This window comes from Microcebus murinus, chromosome 2 (assembly GCF_040939455.1).
Source record: "Microcebus murinus isolate Inina chromosome 2, M.murinus_Inina_mat1.0, whole genome shotgun sequence".
In the NCBI taxonomy this organism is placed as follows: Eukaryota; Metazoa; Chordata; class Mammalia; order Primates; family Cheirogaleidae; genus Microcebus; species Microcebus murinus.
This window is the reverse complement of record NC_134105.1, coordinates 125,522,701-125,539,631: the sequence shown is the minus strand read 5'-3', so window position 1 is coordinate 125,539,631 and position 16,931 is coordinate 125,522,701. Positions and strand designations below refer to the sequence as shown.

Sequence of the window (16,931 nt, the reverse complement as noted above, 5' to 3'; positions counted from 1 at the left end):
ATATAGTCAAGATAAATTAAAACATATATCCACATAAAAACTTGTACATAAATGTTCATGGCAGCATTATTCATACTAATCACGACTGATGAAAGAATAAATAAAATGTGGTATATCTGTGCAATACAATATTATTTGGCCATGTAAATGAAACAGTAACATATGCTACAACATAGATGAACCCTGAAAACATGATAAGTGAAAGAAGTCAGTCACAGTACCACATTTGCGTAATGATGCCATTTATATAAAAAATCCAGAATACACAAATCCATAGAGAACAGAGATGGAAAGTAGACTAGTGGTTGCCAGACAGGGGCATAGGGAATGACTACTAATGGGTACTGGGTTTCTTTTTGGAGTGATGAAAATGTAGCCCTCAAAGAACTTCTAGTCTAGTTGCTTGTAACTGACAAGCAAAGGAACAAGGATATACTGAGTGGTCAAGACTATAATATATCATATATTCAGAATGCTGTGGGAGAACATAGAAGGGATAGCTAAAGCAGACTAGGGGTAGTACTAATTCTTAAAGGGTAAGTAAAAGTAAACCAAATGAAATGAAGGAGGGGAGAGTCTAGAAAGAAAGTGTCTATCATATATAATGGCACAGAAGACAAAGAGAACATGGTTCTTTTAAAGAACTGGAAGTAGTTAGAATTAGTGTAGTAATTAGTGTAGGAAATGCTAGAAAACAAGGCTGGAGATGAACTAAAGGCTCAATTACAAAGGGACTTTTATACTATACTAAGTGATGTGAATGTTACCTTGAATGTTCTGAGGGAATACTGAAAAGTTTCAAATAGGTAAATAACCAAATTGGCTGCACATTTTAGAAAAATCACTCTGGTTACCATGTGGCTAATGAATAGAGTGGGGAAAGATTAGAGGATGGGGAAACAAACCTATTAGGAGTTCACCAAAGTAATCCAGATGATGGCTTAAATGAAGTATCAGTAAAGGTATGTGTCAGTAAAGCTTAAATGAAATCACATAGTTTCAGAGGCATAATAGGTACTCAATAAGGACAACATTAATTTTCATGGTTTTTATTCCCATGATTTAATTTTTTTAAATTGAAGTTTTATTACACTTGGCAATGTCAGTGTCTTACCTCTAAGAATTCTGGAAAGTAGCCTCTAACCCTTTCTAATCCAAGAATGGAACCATAATTGAAAACTATTAGGCTGGTGCAAAAGTAACTGCGGTTTTAGCAATGTTGAAATTTGACATTTGCTATTGGAATACATTCTTAAATACATGTGGTTATGTTATACATCATTTTAACGTGCATTTCTCACTTTATGTTTTTTTGCTAATGATTTATTATTTGCTGTTTATTTTATATTTATTTTAGACTATGGAAATGATGTTAGACAAAAATCAAATTCGAGTGATTTTCTTATTCAAGTTCAAAATGGGTCGTAAAACAGAGATTTATACAATGCTTGTACAATGTAGGTTCTCAAGGAATAGTAGCTATATTATTTTTATAAATTAGCAAATTAAATGGAAAAGCCAGCACTTTGAAGGGCGGACACTGTTCCATTTAAAGAAACAAGATTAAGAAGTCAAAGAAAAGCAATGCTTAAGCCATTTATCAGAGTTTACGAAACTGTACTGATAAAGAAATCAAACTATCTTCACCTTTGATCATGATTCTTATACCTTGAAGACTCAGAATAGCTATCATATGAAGGGGTATTCTTCTGATGCTTTGAGTCAAGAGTTCCTTCTTTACTCTGACAGAGGAAAATAGATTGAGTTTTCCTACAAAGAGATAAAAACTTATTAAGTATTCAAAGTCTCCAGTAACAGAAAGATTTTTAAATACTGCTTGAAAGTAATATGAGATAAAATCTTGAATAAACAGAAATTATGAAATAACTATTACAAAGTATTTAAGAAAAAAAGGCATTCAATAGAAAATGATCTATATAAACACATTAAAGAGTATCTTCGGCTTTATTAAGGAAAATAAACACAAAATCACTCCTAGTATCAATGAGTGTTAATAAAGACTTAAAATTTATGAATTAGAGGTTGTCAAAATATGATTAAAAACATACACAAATATGATCATGCCACTCAGTCTTGCCGAAAGAACCTCTTTAATTACTTTCCATTGCTCCTAGAATAAATTACAAAATCCTAAAGTCTGCAAGGTCCTACCATGATCTGATCCTTGCATCATCTCATACCCAGAACTCTTTGCTCTCTGCCTCCAGGCTGGAGTGCAGTGGCATGATCACAGCTGACTACAGCCTCAAACTCCAAGCTCAAGAGATCCTCCTGCCTTGGCCTTCCACGTAGCTGGGACTACAGGTAGCACACCACCATGCCCAGCTAATTTGTTTTTTTCTTTTATAGAGATGGGGTCTCACTACGTTGCCTGGGCTGGTCTCGAACTCCTAGCCTCAAGCAATCCTCCCACCTCAGCCTCTCAAAGCTCTGGGATTACAGGCATGAGCCATGTGCCTGGCCCAGGGTTTTGATCTGCCTATTCTTTACATCCTTTACATCACTGATTCCTCATCCACCAGATCTCACCATAAGATTTATTTCCTTATGAAAATCTTCTCTGACCTTCTGGTACCCCAGGCTATTCAAATTCCTGTGTTACATATCTCTGAGATATGTGTTCCTTTCTTCCCTAACACTTATCTCAGTTTGTAAGTGTTCATTCACTTCACTGAATATTTGACTAATGTTTATCTTCCCTACTAGACTGTATGCCCATAACTGTATTCCTAGTACTCAGAATAGTACCTAGGACATAAGAGATACTCATTGCATATTTGCTGAATGAATGAATATTAACCTATCTGTTTCAGCTCTGGTACTCAGTTGTTTCACGAAATCTGGAAAATGTCGCCGCTGGTGGTCATACAGTGTTGCTAGGGGAGCTCCTGAAGCAGTGGTAGCATCTGAGATATGAGTTTGAGTCAACTCTGGCATCTAAATATAAACACACCCATGAAAGGCAAATGTAGATGTCAAGAGATACCATCAAGAATAACTGAGAAGGTGCACAGTGTCTTGGAAAGATCAATGAACTGAGGAGCAAGCAAATTCTGCTACTAACAGAAGAAATGCTTTGGCCAAGTCACTTTAGGCTCTTTAAATCTCCACAGCTTCATCTTATATATAAAGAGACTACATGATTTATAAGGTCTCACCCAGCTATAACAATCTATGAACTAGACAGAAAAAGCTTCACATCACATAATAAGCAGTAGCAACCAAAAATTAAATCTTCCTTTAAGAATCAAGTCAATTACAACTTCCTTTCTCATTCTTTTTGTACCAATAATGTGAAATACATTTTCCCTAGTCTTAACCATTATTGGCAACTGCTACATATATTATTCATTTTATATTTCTTCAATCACTGCTTTGAGCTATTCCTTTTTCTGATGAACTAAAGTGTTTTGAAATCTTTGTTAATGTTGTCTATTACATTAAAATTTTCTTGAGAAAGGAAACTCAATTTCATACTTATTTGTAAGTATGAAACCTCATAGTACCTCAGAGTACCCAACATATAGTAGGTTCATGAAATTTCAATAACTGAGTCATTTTACAAACTGCTACAATAAAGTAAAATTGTATCTATAACTTGTGATAGCCTACATAGAGACAGTAATAAAACTATTCCTGGCTTTACCTTTGGTACAATAAAAGAAAAGACACTAACATCATTCTGGGTAAAAATGTACCATCCTCACACAAAGCAGATCAGCAGCTCCCTGGGGTGGAAACTGGAGACTGACTGCAAAGGGGGTATGAAGGAACTTTTTAAAGTGATAGATATATTCTATCTCTTGACTATGGTGAAGAGATAGACATACACACACACACTAAAATTCATCAAACTGCACACTTAAAATGGATGCATTTTATCATTTGTAAATTATACACCAATAAAGTCAATACTTTTCTAAAAAGCTTACCAAAGTCAATACTTTTCTAAAAAGCTTACCAGAGTTCTTCTCTACCTTTTTCTCTACATATAACATTTACATGTACAATACACTCTAATCAACAATGCCTCTTATTTCAACAGGGTATGGCCTCCAGTAAAAGTCACTAATTCAGATTATGTATTTACTAGATATTAGAAATCTGTTACTGGTAAGAGCAAGGTTACTAAGATTGACTAAAAAGAACTAAAGAGAAAAGGGTTCTCAGTGGCTCTTACCTCACAGATTTGGCATGCTGCATCTGTGGTAAGGTGAGCAGTCTCTGTTTGCTGAGCTGCTATTTTACAGGTTGCTTCCTGCAAGACTTCAGTTACTTCTCGTTGTGATTTAACCAGCTGCTGTAAGGATTCTGCATGGACCTTTATATAAAAGAGGGCAAAAAAAAGAAGTTATGTTTCAGTCTCCCCTATACGCAAATTAGTTTGAACTTATAAATTTATTTCATGCATTAAATACCTTGTAGAAAAAAACACTTGACTATAATCTAGATTTCATGGTTTAAGTCTTAACTCTACTGTTCACAAGTTAATGTGTCTGTGGACAAATAACTACAATGTACCAGAATTCTTACTTCTTTAAATTGGGATAAGTCCTGACTACTTATTTCATAAGGTTGTTACAAGAATCAAATGACATGAAATTATCCCATAAAAAGTAGTCAATACTAAAACATAATTATTTACATCGTTACTCCTCTATAATTAAAAAAACACTGAAGTGATTTCTAAGATGCAAATTTAGGTTTAAAAAACCAGAATTTGCTGCAAAATATTAAATAAGTTACCTGAGCTGCTTTGTTTCGGGTTTCTTCTAACTGTCTCTGACATTCCAGAGCCTCTTGTTCAGCTTTTAGTTTCAAAAGGGCCAAGTCTCTTTCATGGCGTTGCTGCTGTGCCTTCAAATTAAGGAAATGGCCAAATATTAATTCTAAGATAGTAAACTACTTTAACACAGTGACTATAATACACACAATAATATCTTCCTAACACAAATTATTTGGAGCAACCAATTAGAGCCTAAAGGAAAAGACAGTAAAGAGATCAGCCATCAGCCATTTATCATTTATCAAAATATTTAGTGACTACCTACCATACATTAAATAATGTAGTAATAGAAAAAATTTCCAAGGCATAAGGACTAAGAATTGATACTAAAAAGCTGGTTAGAAAGCAAAAGCTATAGTACCTCACTCTTTGGAAGAGATAAAAATATGTCCCATGTATAAAAATAAAAATAATACTGCACATCTCACAATTTTATAATTCTTTTGACTTTGAAGAAGCAGCTACGTAAAAATTGTTGTCCTCATAAAAGGTCTCCTGGTCACCATGACCCTTTCTTACCATTATTCTATACAATGTTATCTATAAATTTATATATTTCATCTCTTCTGAATTAGTACTAAATAATACAGGTTCTCCAAAGGTGGTAAGATTATATGTAAAAAGTCATATTTTGCTCAGCCCAAATCTGCAAACCCAGAATTATAATGTATCTCTAAAATGGTAGAAAATCTCAGTGCTGACACAGATTTCAAGGTCAGCATGACTCTCCATTACAATGGGGTCATTTCTTTAATATGATAATTCTCCAAAGAATTGGTATCAGTCCCTGCCCACCCTCTACCAGGGAACATTTGGAAATGTCTATGGAGTTTTTGCTGTCACAGTGATGGGACAGCACTACTGTTATTTAGTGGGAAGGGTGCAAAAATGCTGAACTCCCTGCAAAGTATGGGATAGTCCCACACAAAGAATTGTCTTATACGTATTGTGGAAAGAAGAACTGGAAAATGAAATTGAAAAAAGAATTTACAGTGGCATCAAAAAAATAGAAATAAATTTCAAAATGTGTAGCTCTCTACAATGAAAATTATAATACTGCTGAGAGAAATATTAAAAGATCTAAATAACCAGAAAAATGTATCATGTTCATGAATTAGAAGAGGCAATATCATTAAGATGTAAATTCTCCCCAGAATGACCTATAGATTCAATGCCATTCTAATTAAAATTCCACTAGACTTTTTTTTGGTAGAAACTGACAAACTGATTCAATAAGTTATATGAAAACACAAAAAACCTAGAATAACCAAAACCATCTTGAAAAAAAAGAACAAAGTTGAAAGAAATATATCATGATTTCAGAACTCACTAAAAAACCACCGTAATAAAAATAATATGGTACTGACATTAAGGACAGACAAATAGATCAATGGAAAAGAACAGTCCAGAAATAGACCTACACATAAGTGGTTACTTGATCACTGATAAAGGCATTATGGTAATACAAGTCTTTTTTTAAAAAAATGGTGCTGGAACAACTGAATATTGATATGAGAGAAAAATGAACTTTCACATAAATCCCAAAATTAACTTGAGAAGGATCACACACTTATATATAAAAGCTAAAACTATAAAACTTTTAGGAAAAACATAAGAGGATATCTTTATTAAAGTATCTTATATTGTAGGATAGACAAAGATTTCTCAAAAACGAAAGGTACTATCAAAAAAGAAAATAATTGGCCTGGTGCAGTGGCTCACGCCTGTAATCCTAGCACTCTGGGAGGTCGAGGTGGGCAGATTGCTCGAGGTCAGGAGTTCGAAACCAGCCTGAGCAAGAGCGAGACCCCGTCTCTACTATAAATAGAAAGAAATTAATTGGCCAACTAATATATATAGAAAAAATTAGCCGGGCATGGTGGTGCATGCCTGTAGTCCCAGCTACTTGGGAGGCTGAGGCAGCAGGATTGCTTGAGCCCAGGAGTTTGAGGTTGCTGTGAGCTAGGCTGACACCATGGCACTCACTCTAGCCTGGGCAACAAAGCAAGACTCTGTCTCAAAAAATGAAAGAAAAGGAAAGACGAGACAAGAGGAAAGGAGAGACGAGAGGAGAGACGAGAGGAGAGACGAGGGGAGAGACGAGGGGAGAGGAGAGGGGAGAGGAGAGGGGAGAGGAGAGGAGAGGGGAGAGGGGAGGGGAGAGGAGAGGGGAGAGGAGAGGGGAGAGGAGAGGGGAGAGGAGAGGGGAGAGGAGAGGGGAGAGGAGAGGGGAGAGGAGAGGGGAGAGGAGAGACGAGACGGGAGGAGAGACGAGAGGGGAGGAGAGACGAGGGGAGGGGAGGAGAGACGAGGGGAGGAGAGACGAGGGGAGGGGAGGGGAGGGGAGGGGAGGGGAGGGGAGGGGAGGGGAGGGGAGGGGAGGGGAGGGGAGGGGAGGGGAGGGGAGGGGAGAGGAGAGGAGAGGAGAGGAGAGGAGAGGAGAGGAGAGGAGAGGAGAGGAGAGGAGAGGAGAGGAGAGGAGAGGAGAGGAGAGGAGAGGAGAGGAGAGGAGAGGAGAGGAGAGGAGAGGAGAGGAGAGGAGAGGAGAGGAGAGGAGAGGAGAGGAGAGGAGAGGAGAGGAGAGGAGAGGAGAGGAGAGGAGAGGAGAGGAGAGAGGAGAGGAATTAACACTTGATTTCATCAAAAATTAAAAACTTCTGTTCTTCAAAAGACAGTTTAAAAACTGAAAAGGTAAGCCAAGAAGTGGGCCATAATATTTGAAAAATATCTGCAAAAGACTTGTTTCCAGAAAATGTAAAGAACTCCTATAATTTAAAAATTAAAAAACAGGCCGGGCGCGGTGGCTCACGCCTGTAATCCTAGCACTCTGGGAGGCCGAGGCGGGCGGATAGCTCGAGGTCAGGAGTTCGAAACCAGGAGGATGGCTTGAGTCCAGGAGTTTGAGGTTGCTGTGAGCTAGGCTGACGCCATGGCACTCACTCTAGCCTGGGCAACAAAGCAAGACTCTGTCTCAAAAAAAAAAAAAAAAAAATTAAAAAACAATCCAATTTTGAAGTGGGCAAAAGACTTGATCAGATAGTCGTAAGAGAATATAAAAGAATGGTCAGGCCAGGCGTGGTGGCTCACACCTATACTCCTAGCACTCTGGGAGGCCAAGGTGAGCGGATAGCTCGAGGTCAGGAGTTCGAAACCAGCCTGAGCAAGAGCAAGACTCCGTCTCTACTAAAAATAGAAAGAAATTAATTGGCTAACTAAAAATATATAGAAAAAATTAGCCTGGCATGGTGGCGCAGCCTGTAGTCCCAGCTACTCGGGAGGCTGAGGCAGAAGGATAGCTTGAGCCCACGAGATTGAGGTTGCTGTGAGCTAGGCTGATGCCACAGCACTCTAGCCCAGGCAACAGAGTGAGACTCCGTCTCAAAAAAAAAAACAATGGTCAGTAAATACACAAAAAGATAATCAAATTCATCAGTCATAAGAATTACAACCACAAATGCAAATTACAACCACAATGAAATAATATTTCACATTCACTAGAATGACTGGAATAAAAAGGAGTGGTAATACCAAATGACAGCAAGGATATGGAATAACTGGAAATCTCATGTATTATTGTAGGAGTGTAAAATGTTACAACCATTTTGGAAAATAGTATGGCAGGTTTTTTTGTTTTTCTTTTTTTAAAGTTTCATATACTTATACTTGACCCAAGCAATTGCACTCCTAGGTATTTACACAGGAAAAATAAAAACATATGTACGTACAGTTGCTTAAAAATGTTCAAAGCAGGAATATTTGTAACAGCCAAAAGATGGAAATAATACAAATGTATATAAACAGGAGAATGGATAAACAAATTGTGATATCAGTGGAATATTACTCAGCAAAAAACTAACAAAAAAACTACTGAAATAAAAACATGGATAAATCTTAATTTATGTTGAATAAAATAAACATAATAGAGATCAAAGTATACTTCCATTTATGTGAAGTTCTACAACAGGTAGAACTTAATTAACTATGGTGAAATAACTATGGTGAAATAAACTATGGTGCTAGAAATCAGAATAGTAATTACCTTTGGGGGGGGTTAACTGAAAACGGGCATGAGTCAACTTTCTGGGGTAATGGAATATCTTGATTAGGGTGGTTATTACATAGGTATATACACTAATCAAAACTCATCAAAACTGTACATTTAAAAAATCTTGTATTTTATTGTATATAAATAATACCTCTGTAAAAAAAAAAAAAAGATACCAATAGTATCTCTACTGAAGAACACTGCTAAGATCTTCCTTCTCTGGAGTTTTGTTTGGTAAGGAAAAGTCCACATTATCCTGGCTTTATCAAACACCTGGATCTCAGATACTTCTCTTTTTGGTACAAATAAAGCATCAGAAAAACAAACAAAATCAGTCATCTCTGACTTATCAATGAAAAGAGAAAATACTAAGATTGTCTGACTAGCTGATTTTTACAGTCATGAAAACAAAGTATTTGAGAGAAAATGATTATGTTATGGTTTTGCTGCTAAATACAGTCTCTTGAATTTTCTTTTTAGTACATATATTATAGTTTTTCCCAGGCTTATTTATAAGTGCTGTTTGGCAAGCCATTTTTTTCCACTTGGCAGGTAAAGATTATTTTTTAAACTCATCATTAAGACTATTTTGAATAACAAAAAAAAGAAAAAAAAAGAAAAGCCAGTGAAAACTAAAGAAGAAAACTCCACAAATACCTTTATGATCTGAGCCAGAGACACACTTTCCTGCTGAGCAAGTGCAACGCCCCTAACTCTTTCTACATCTGACAGCTGGCGCACCGACTCCTCAATGGCGTTCAGGTAACTGAGTTCTGCAGCCATGCGATGCTGGAGGCCAGCAGGAGAAACGCGCTTAGAACCTGGAGGGCATGACAGTTGTCAAACAGAAAAGTTCACATGAAATTATGCTTCAGATTTCTAAAATGTATTTCATTTTAAGAGCCAAAACCAAGTCTGTTTTCCTTTGTAGGAAAGATGGGGACTTTAAAGTGAGTCACACAAATCTTTTGGTTTCCTAGTGCATATAAAAGTTATGTTTACATTATACTGGAAAGTGTATAATAGCATTATGTCTAAGTAATGTGCATACCTTAATTTTAAAAATACTTTATTGCTAAAAAATGCTAACAATCATCTAAGCCGTCACCAAATCACAATCTTTCCGCTAGTGGAAGGTCTTGTCTCAATGCTGAAGGCTGCTGATTGATCAGCAGTGCTGGTTGCTGAAGGCTGGGGTAGCTGTGGCATTGTCTTAAAATAAGACAACAATGAAATATGCCACACTGACTCGTTCTTTCATGAAGGATTTCTCTGTCGTATACAATACTCTCTGGTGGCTTTTACCCACAATTGAACTTTTACAACTAGAGTTAACTCTCTAACCTTGCTGCTGCTTTATCAACTAAGTTAATGTAATATTCTAAATCCCTTCTTGTCATTTCAACAATAATCACAGCATTTTCACTAGGAGTATCTTCCATCTCAGCAAGCCACTTTCTTTGCTTATCCATAAGAAGCAATTCCTCCTACATTCAAGTTTTACCATGGGATTGCAGCAATTCAGTCCCATCTTCAGGCTCCATTTCTCTTCTTTTCTTTTTTTTTTTTTTTTTTGAGTCTCACTTTGTTGCCCAGGCTAGAGTGAGTGCCGTGGCATCAGCCTAGCTCACAGCAACCTCAATCTCCTGGGCTCAAGCGATCTTCCTGCCTCAGCCTCCCAAGTTGCTGGGACTACAGGCACTCACCACCATGCCCGGCTAATTTTTTGTATATATGTTTTTAGTTGGTCAATTAATTTCTTTCTATTTTTAGTAGAGACAGGGTCTCACTCAGGCTGGTTTTGAACTTCTGACCTCGAGTAATCCACCCACCTCGGCCTCCCAAAGTGCTAGGATTACAGGATTGAGCCACCACACCCAAGCTCCATTTCTAATTCTAGTTCTCTTACTTTATTGACCATATCTGCAATTATTTCTGTTAGTCTTGAACCCCTTAAAGTCATCCATGAAGGCTGGAATCGCCTTCTTCCAAACTCCTGTTAATGTTGATATTTTGTTTCATTTCTTTCTTTTCTTTTTTTTTTTTTTTTTTTTTTTAGTAGAGACAGGGTCTTGCTCTTGCTCAGCTGGTCTCCAACTCCTGTGCTCAAGCGACCCTCCTGCCTTGGCCTCCCAGAGTGCTAGGATTACAGGTATAAGGCTGTGTGCCCAGCCAATGTTGATATTTTGATCTCCCATGAATCATGAATGTGATTTTTCTTGCCTCAGGTTTACTCCTACAAAAAGCACAGAAGGACAACAGTCCCAGGAAGACAGCAGCCCAGGGGTTACACCAGTCCTTCTGTCCTCTCATTGGCAGACAGAGGCCTCTTCTCCAGAGATCACTGGGGCCTGAGCATCTTTGGGAGCCTGAGTTGGAGCCAGAACCGAAGCTAGAACTACAGCTGAAGGCACGGCCTGGGCTTTGTGTTGATTCTTGGCCTTGGCTCTTGGCCAGCAGAGCCTGAGACGCTTGGCAATGTAGGCTCAAGCATACTTCCCAAGCTTGGGGTGGGCAATGTAGGCAAGTTGGTTGAGCTCACAGCTGATGCCCTTTGGGATCTTGGCCTTAACCTCCTAGGGCTTTATGAGACCTTGATAGCCTCAGCATATGCACTCATAGCTTTGGCTTGTTGGCCTGCAACTTCTTCAGGCCCTTTTTGTTGTACTTTTTGACAAAGCACATGTTTCTTAGGAACTTGGGGTTCACCCCCATAAGATATTCACATCTTTGTGATCGAGGTTTCTGGATGCCATTTCAGTGCCATTTTCAGGACTGGTTATGGGAGGCATGGTTCTTGGACTTGGCCATGTCTGCATTGTAACCCATGGCTGCCAAAAGCACCTGGGCACAAATGTTCTTAATGGAACCTAGATGGAGAATCCATTGAAAACCAGATGGTTTTCAATTCACTTTGCCCAGACTCATCAGAGGAATCACCTGTGGCAGCTATAGCCTTACAAAATGTACTTCTTTTCTTTTTGGAGACATTCCCCCTCTGGGACCCCAGCTAGAGGAGTGGTGTCATAATAGCTCACGACAACCTCCAACTCCTGGGCTCAAATGAGCTTCAGCCTAAGTGGCTGGGACTATAGACATGCACTACCATGCCCAGCTAATTTTTTCTATTTTTAGTAGAAATGGGGTCTCACTCTTGCTCAGGCTGGTCTCAAACTCCTGAGCCCAAGCAATCCTCCCACCTCAGCCACCCGGAGTGCTAGGATTACAGGCATGTGCCACCTCACCCAGCCAAAATGTATTTCTAAAATAGTAAGACTTGAAAATTGAAATAACTACTTGATCCATGAGCTGCAGAATGGATGTTGTGTTAGCAGACATATAAAAACATTAATCTCCTTGTATATCTCCATCAAAGCTCTTGGATGAGCAGATGCACCGTCAATAAGCAGTAATACTCTGAAAGGAATATTTTGTTCTGAGCAACAGGTCTCAACAATGGGCTTAAAATATTCAGTACACCATGCTGCAAACAAATGTGCTATCATCCAGGACTTGTTTTTCATTTATAGAGCACATGCAGAGGAGATTTAACATAATTCTTAAGGGCCCTAGTATTTTCAGAATGGCAAATGAGCACTAGCTTCAACTTAAAGTCACCAGGTATATTAGCCCCTAAAAGGAGAGTCAGCCTGCCCTTTGAAGCTTTGAAGCCAGAAATTGACTTCTCTGTAGCTATTAAAGTTCTAGACAGCATCTTCTTTCAGCATCTCATCATTTCACCTACATTGAAAATCTGTTATTTAATGTAGCCACCTTCATCAATTTGCTTCTGGATAACTTGCTACAACTTCTATATCAGCACTTGTTTCACCTTGCACTTTTAGGTTATGGAGACCTAAAAGTCAGGAAAGACAGGAAAGCTTCTTTCCTGAAACCTCATGAACTAACCTCTGCTAGCTTCAAACTTTTCTTCTGCAGTTTCCTCACCTCTCTCAGCCTTTATGGAATTGAAGAGAGTTAGGACCTTGCTCTGGATTAGGCTTTGGCTTAGGTTGTGGCTAGTTTGATCCTCTATTAAAATTTTCTCCATATCAGCAATAAGGCTGTTTTGGTTTCTTATCATTCATGTGTTCATTAGAGTAGTACTTTTAATTTCCTTCAGGATCATTTCCTTTGTATTCACAACTTGGCTAACTGGCATAAAAGGCCTATCTTGCCTTTTGACATACCTTCCTCACTAAGCTTACTTATTTCTAGCTTTTGATTTAAAGTGAGAGACATACAACACTTCTTTCCACTTAAATTATTAGACACCATCATAGGGTTATTAACTGATCTAATTTCAATATTATTGCCCCTCAGGGAATCGGCAAGCCCAAGGAGAGGGAGCATGATGGGGAGCAGCCAGGTGGTGGAACAGTCGGAACACATACAACATTAAGTTTGTCTTCTTATATGGATTTGGTTCATGTTACCCCCAACAATTACAATAGTAACATCAAAGATTATTGATCACAGATCACCATAACAGATATAATAATAATGAAAAGCTTGAAATATCAAGAGAATTACGAAAATGAGACAGAGTCATGAAGCATATGCTATTGGAAAAATGGCACTGATAAGACTTGTTCAACATAGAGTTGCCATAAACCTTCAATTTATAAAAAATGCAATACTTGGAAAGCATAATAAAGCAAAGCACAATAAAATAAGGTATGCCTGCACAATGTAGCTATTTCTTTTAAGTGTGTGTGTGCATGTGTGTATACATATATACATACATACTCCTATAAATAAGAGTGCATATATGGGATATATTTTTCAGATGTGTTTTGACTAATGCTGGCAAGATGGGAAAAAAAATCAACATTACTGAATCTCTCAGGCTTTTCAATATTTAATTCCTTGCACAGTTTTTGTTTACTACTTCAAAGGTAATGACATTTAGTTGAAATAACATTTCCCTATAGCTCAAATGAAAGAAAAGGAATTTTCAGGAAAAAACAATTAATATTTAAGAATTACAAATGCATGGATCTACTTGCCTGGTGTTGAAGCCATCTCTGTAGTTGTTCTGCTGGCAGCCAGGTTCAAATCAGTGAAAGCTGCATTAGGCTTAAATGCTGTTGTAGTTGTAGGCATTACTGCAGACTTAGATCTTTCTAATGAAGTTCCTGGAAGGTCAAACTGCAACAGTTTTTGGGAACTTGGAGATTGGGGAGATGCTGGAGTTTTCTGAGATCTTCCCCTGTCTGATGAGACACTAGAAGTTTTGTTTCATAAAAACATTAGAGAAAGGAAAACTACTTCATAAGCCAGCTAAACAATTTGTAAGAACAAAATACATTACTTTATTAACATTAGCTTTAAAAACTGTGAGATTTAGGCATTTATTCGTTCAATATAGTCGCTATGCTAAATGAATGAACTATGACTATTCCTCTAATTGCTAGATTTACAGTGGTAAACAAGCCAAGCTCTATCCTCATAAACTCTGTCCTAAATGAAGTAGAAAGGGAGTCTCTTAATTAAACTAGCACTTAACTCTTTCCTCTACAATGTATATTTATCATGATTCACTCATTGTAGTATAAAGCAAAGTTTTCTAAAATAGGTAGACATACAACAATAAAATTGCAGCTATACAAAAGTCTTAAAATATGTCTCTGAAAGAGAATAAAATATCAATTTGTATTAAAAGTTTAAAAAATGACAAAAACTTTTGTTATTCCCTCTTTTGTTAACCCAAGAGTCACAGAAAAAATTATTTTCACACTATCCACCTCTAAATACTTAATGTATGTTCATTTGTTTATATCTACCTTTTAATATTCTCTTTCCTGAACTTTCTAATAAGTAACCTCCCCATAACAAATAGATTGTTAAAAACTCCTAAGGTATTTAATTCAATACAAGGCACATGTCTAGCCCCTTTTTGAAAAAGTAAGCTTATTAAAAGTATTATTATAATTCCAAGGATGTTGCCTTGCACTGAATATTTATTTATTGTATACATTATTCAAAGATACTCTATAAAGCATTTTAGCACAGTTAACATATTTGCAACATACTAAAACAAGTTTGCCTTTAGTTTCTAATAAAATTATGATAGTTTTCAAAGATAAAAATTTCTCTTATGCCCAGCATAAAAATATTTGAATAAAAGTAATTTTGAGAGGGACCCACTTGTTTACCTAATGTTTAATTTTCTACTGATGTTTTAGAGAAATACTATATCCAAGAGTCTGGCAATTTCACTTATGGAACATAAAAAGAATTATCAGCCCGGCGCGGTGGCTCACGCCTGTAATCCTAGCTCTCTGGGAGGCCGATGCGGGCGGATTGCTCGAGGTCAGAAGTTCGAAACCAGCCTGAGCAAGAGCGAGACCCTGTCTCTACTATAAATAGAAAGAAATTAATTGGCCAACTAATATATATAAAAAAAAAATTAGCTGGGCATGGTGGCGCATGCCTGTAGTCCCAGCTACTCGGGAGGCTGAGGCAGAAGGATTGCTTGAGCCCAGGAGTTTGAGGTTGCTGTGAGCTAGGCTGATGCCACGGCACTCACTTTAGCCTGGGCAACAAAGCGAGACTCTGTCTCAAAACAAAAACAAAAACAAAAAAACAAACAAAAAAAAGAATTATCATTTTAATAGATTGCCATTAAAGAATTCTGACCCATCATCAAACACAATAAAGCACTCTGCACCTCACCTTATGGTTTTACAAGATGAATTTATACTTGCTTTGCAGAGAAACTTTAGTTAGACTAACATTTATAAAAGTGTTTCCAATTATGTCAGTGAGTACTACAAAAAATTTAAAGAGAAAAACAAAGAACGAGCAAGCAAGCAAGACAGCCTGGGGACAGAGAGTATCTATAGCCAAATAAGATAAAATAGGTTTAACAATTTTTTAAAAATCTGAAATCCTCCTTATCAAAGCCTCAAATTATTTTATCCACTGTGAATCTCAATGGGTGGGGAAGTGAGATCTAGCTTATAGTATGGGGCACTTATCAAACTTATTTGGGTATGGATCCCATTTTAGAAATGTTTAACTTTGTAGATTTTGCCAATTAAATCACCAGAGTATCTCTTAAGAAAAAGTAAAGTTTTGTAAATTCCAAAATCACTGACAAAGAAATTAAAATTCAATTTTAAATATAGGAATGATGGTATTAATCATGCAACATTATTTACAACATGAAAGCATTAAAAATGGTTATTTGGATGTGACACAGTACTAGAAAAAACACAAAGTTACTTTAAAAGGAAAAAAATCAATCCGTGCCTTCTCAGTCCCAATTTCTAGAAGGATAAAATCAGTACACAGATAAAACATCATGTGAACAAATGAGCAGCAACTGTATAGAAAGCAGTAACTGAAGGTTAATTGTAAGTAACAGGCCAAAGCGCATAATATATATTAAAAAGAAGGGGGAAAAACAAAGTAGGCATGCTCCATAACCAGTATAAAAGTGAGATGTCAAGATCAGCTTAAGCAGTGAGCTATGGTGATGTCACTACCCTATAGCCTGGGCAACAGAAGGAGACCCTGTCTCAAAAACAAACAAACAGGCTGGGCGTGGTGGCCTCAGGCCTGTAATCCTAGCACTCTGGGAGGCGGAGGCCACTGCATTGCTCTAGGTCAAGAGTTCAAAACCAGCCTGAGCGAGACCCCATCTCTACTATAAATAGAAAGAAATTAATTGGCCAACTAATATATATACAAAAAATTAGCCAGGCATGGTGACACATGCCTGTAGTCCCAGCTGCTTGGGAGGCTGAGGCAGGAGGATTGCTTGAGCCCAGAAGACTGAGGTTGCTGTGAGCTAGACTAACGCCATGGCACTCACTCTAGCCTAGGCAACAAAGTGAGACTCTGTCTCAAAAAACAAACAAACAACAAACAAACAAATAAGCTTAAGTGGTCTAGTCAGTTGAGCAGGAGAGAAAAATTCAGAGGAAGAAATAAACAATAAGACAAAAGGATGCTAAGTAGTTGAGAGTGAAAGAATACAGTTGAAAAGCAAAATCTGTAGACAAAGGAAACGAGATAGTCTGTGGTAGCCCAGTGAAAACATTTCAAATAGAGTTTGGTTCTCAGAACTAA

The 16,931-nt window shown here is 37.5% G+C and overlaps 1 protein-coding gene across 11 annotated transcripts in view; it reads right to left on the bottom strand.

Annotated features, from left to right (window-relative positions):
• CEP350 (centrosomal protein 350) overlaps positions 1-16,931 on the bottom strand; it is a 192,455-nt gene that overhangs the window by 90,217 nt on the left and 85,307 nt on the right. For 10 of the 11 annotated variants that reach the window (XM_076000426.1, XM_076000425.1, XM_076000432.1 and 7 more), the window contains 6 exons: positions 13,862-14,079; positions 9,510-9,673; positions 4,768-4,878; positions 4,202-4,342; positions 2,822-2,958; positions 1,648-1,770 (listed from right to left, as the gene is read on the bottom strand). In XM_076000426.1, coding sequence (XP_075856541.1) covers positions 1,648-1,770; positions 2,822-2,958; positions 4,202-4,342; positions 4,768-4,878; positions 9,510-9,673; positions 13,862-14,079 — 894 coding nt within the window. The remainder of the gene's footprint in view (positions 1-1,647; positions 1,771-2,821; positions 2,959-4,201; positions 4,343-4,767; positions 4,879-9,509; positions 9,674-13,861; positions 14,080-16,931) is intronic. The other variant, XM_076000430.1, reaches the window with a different exon arrangement.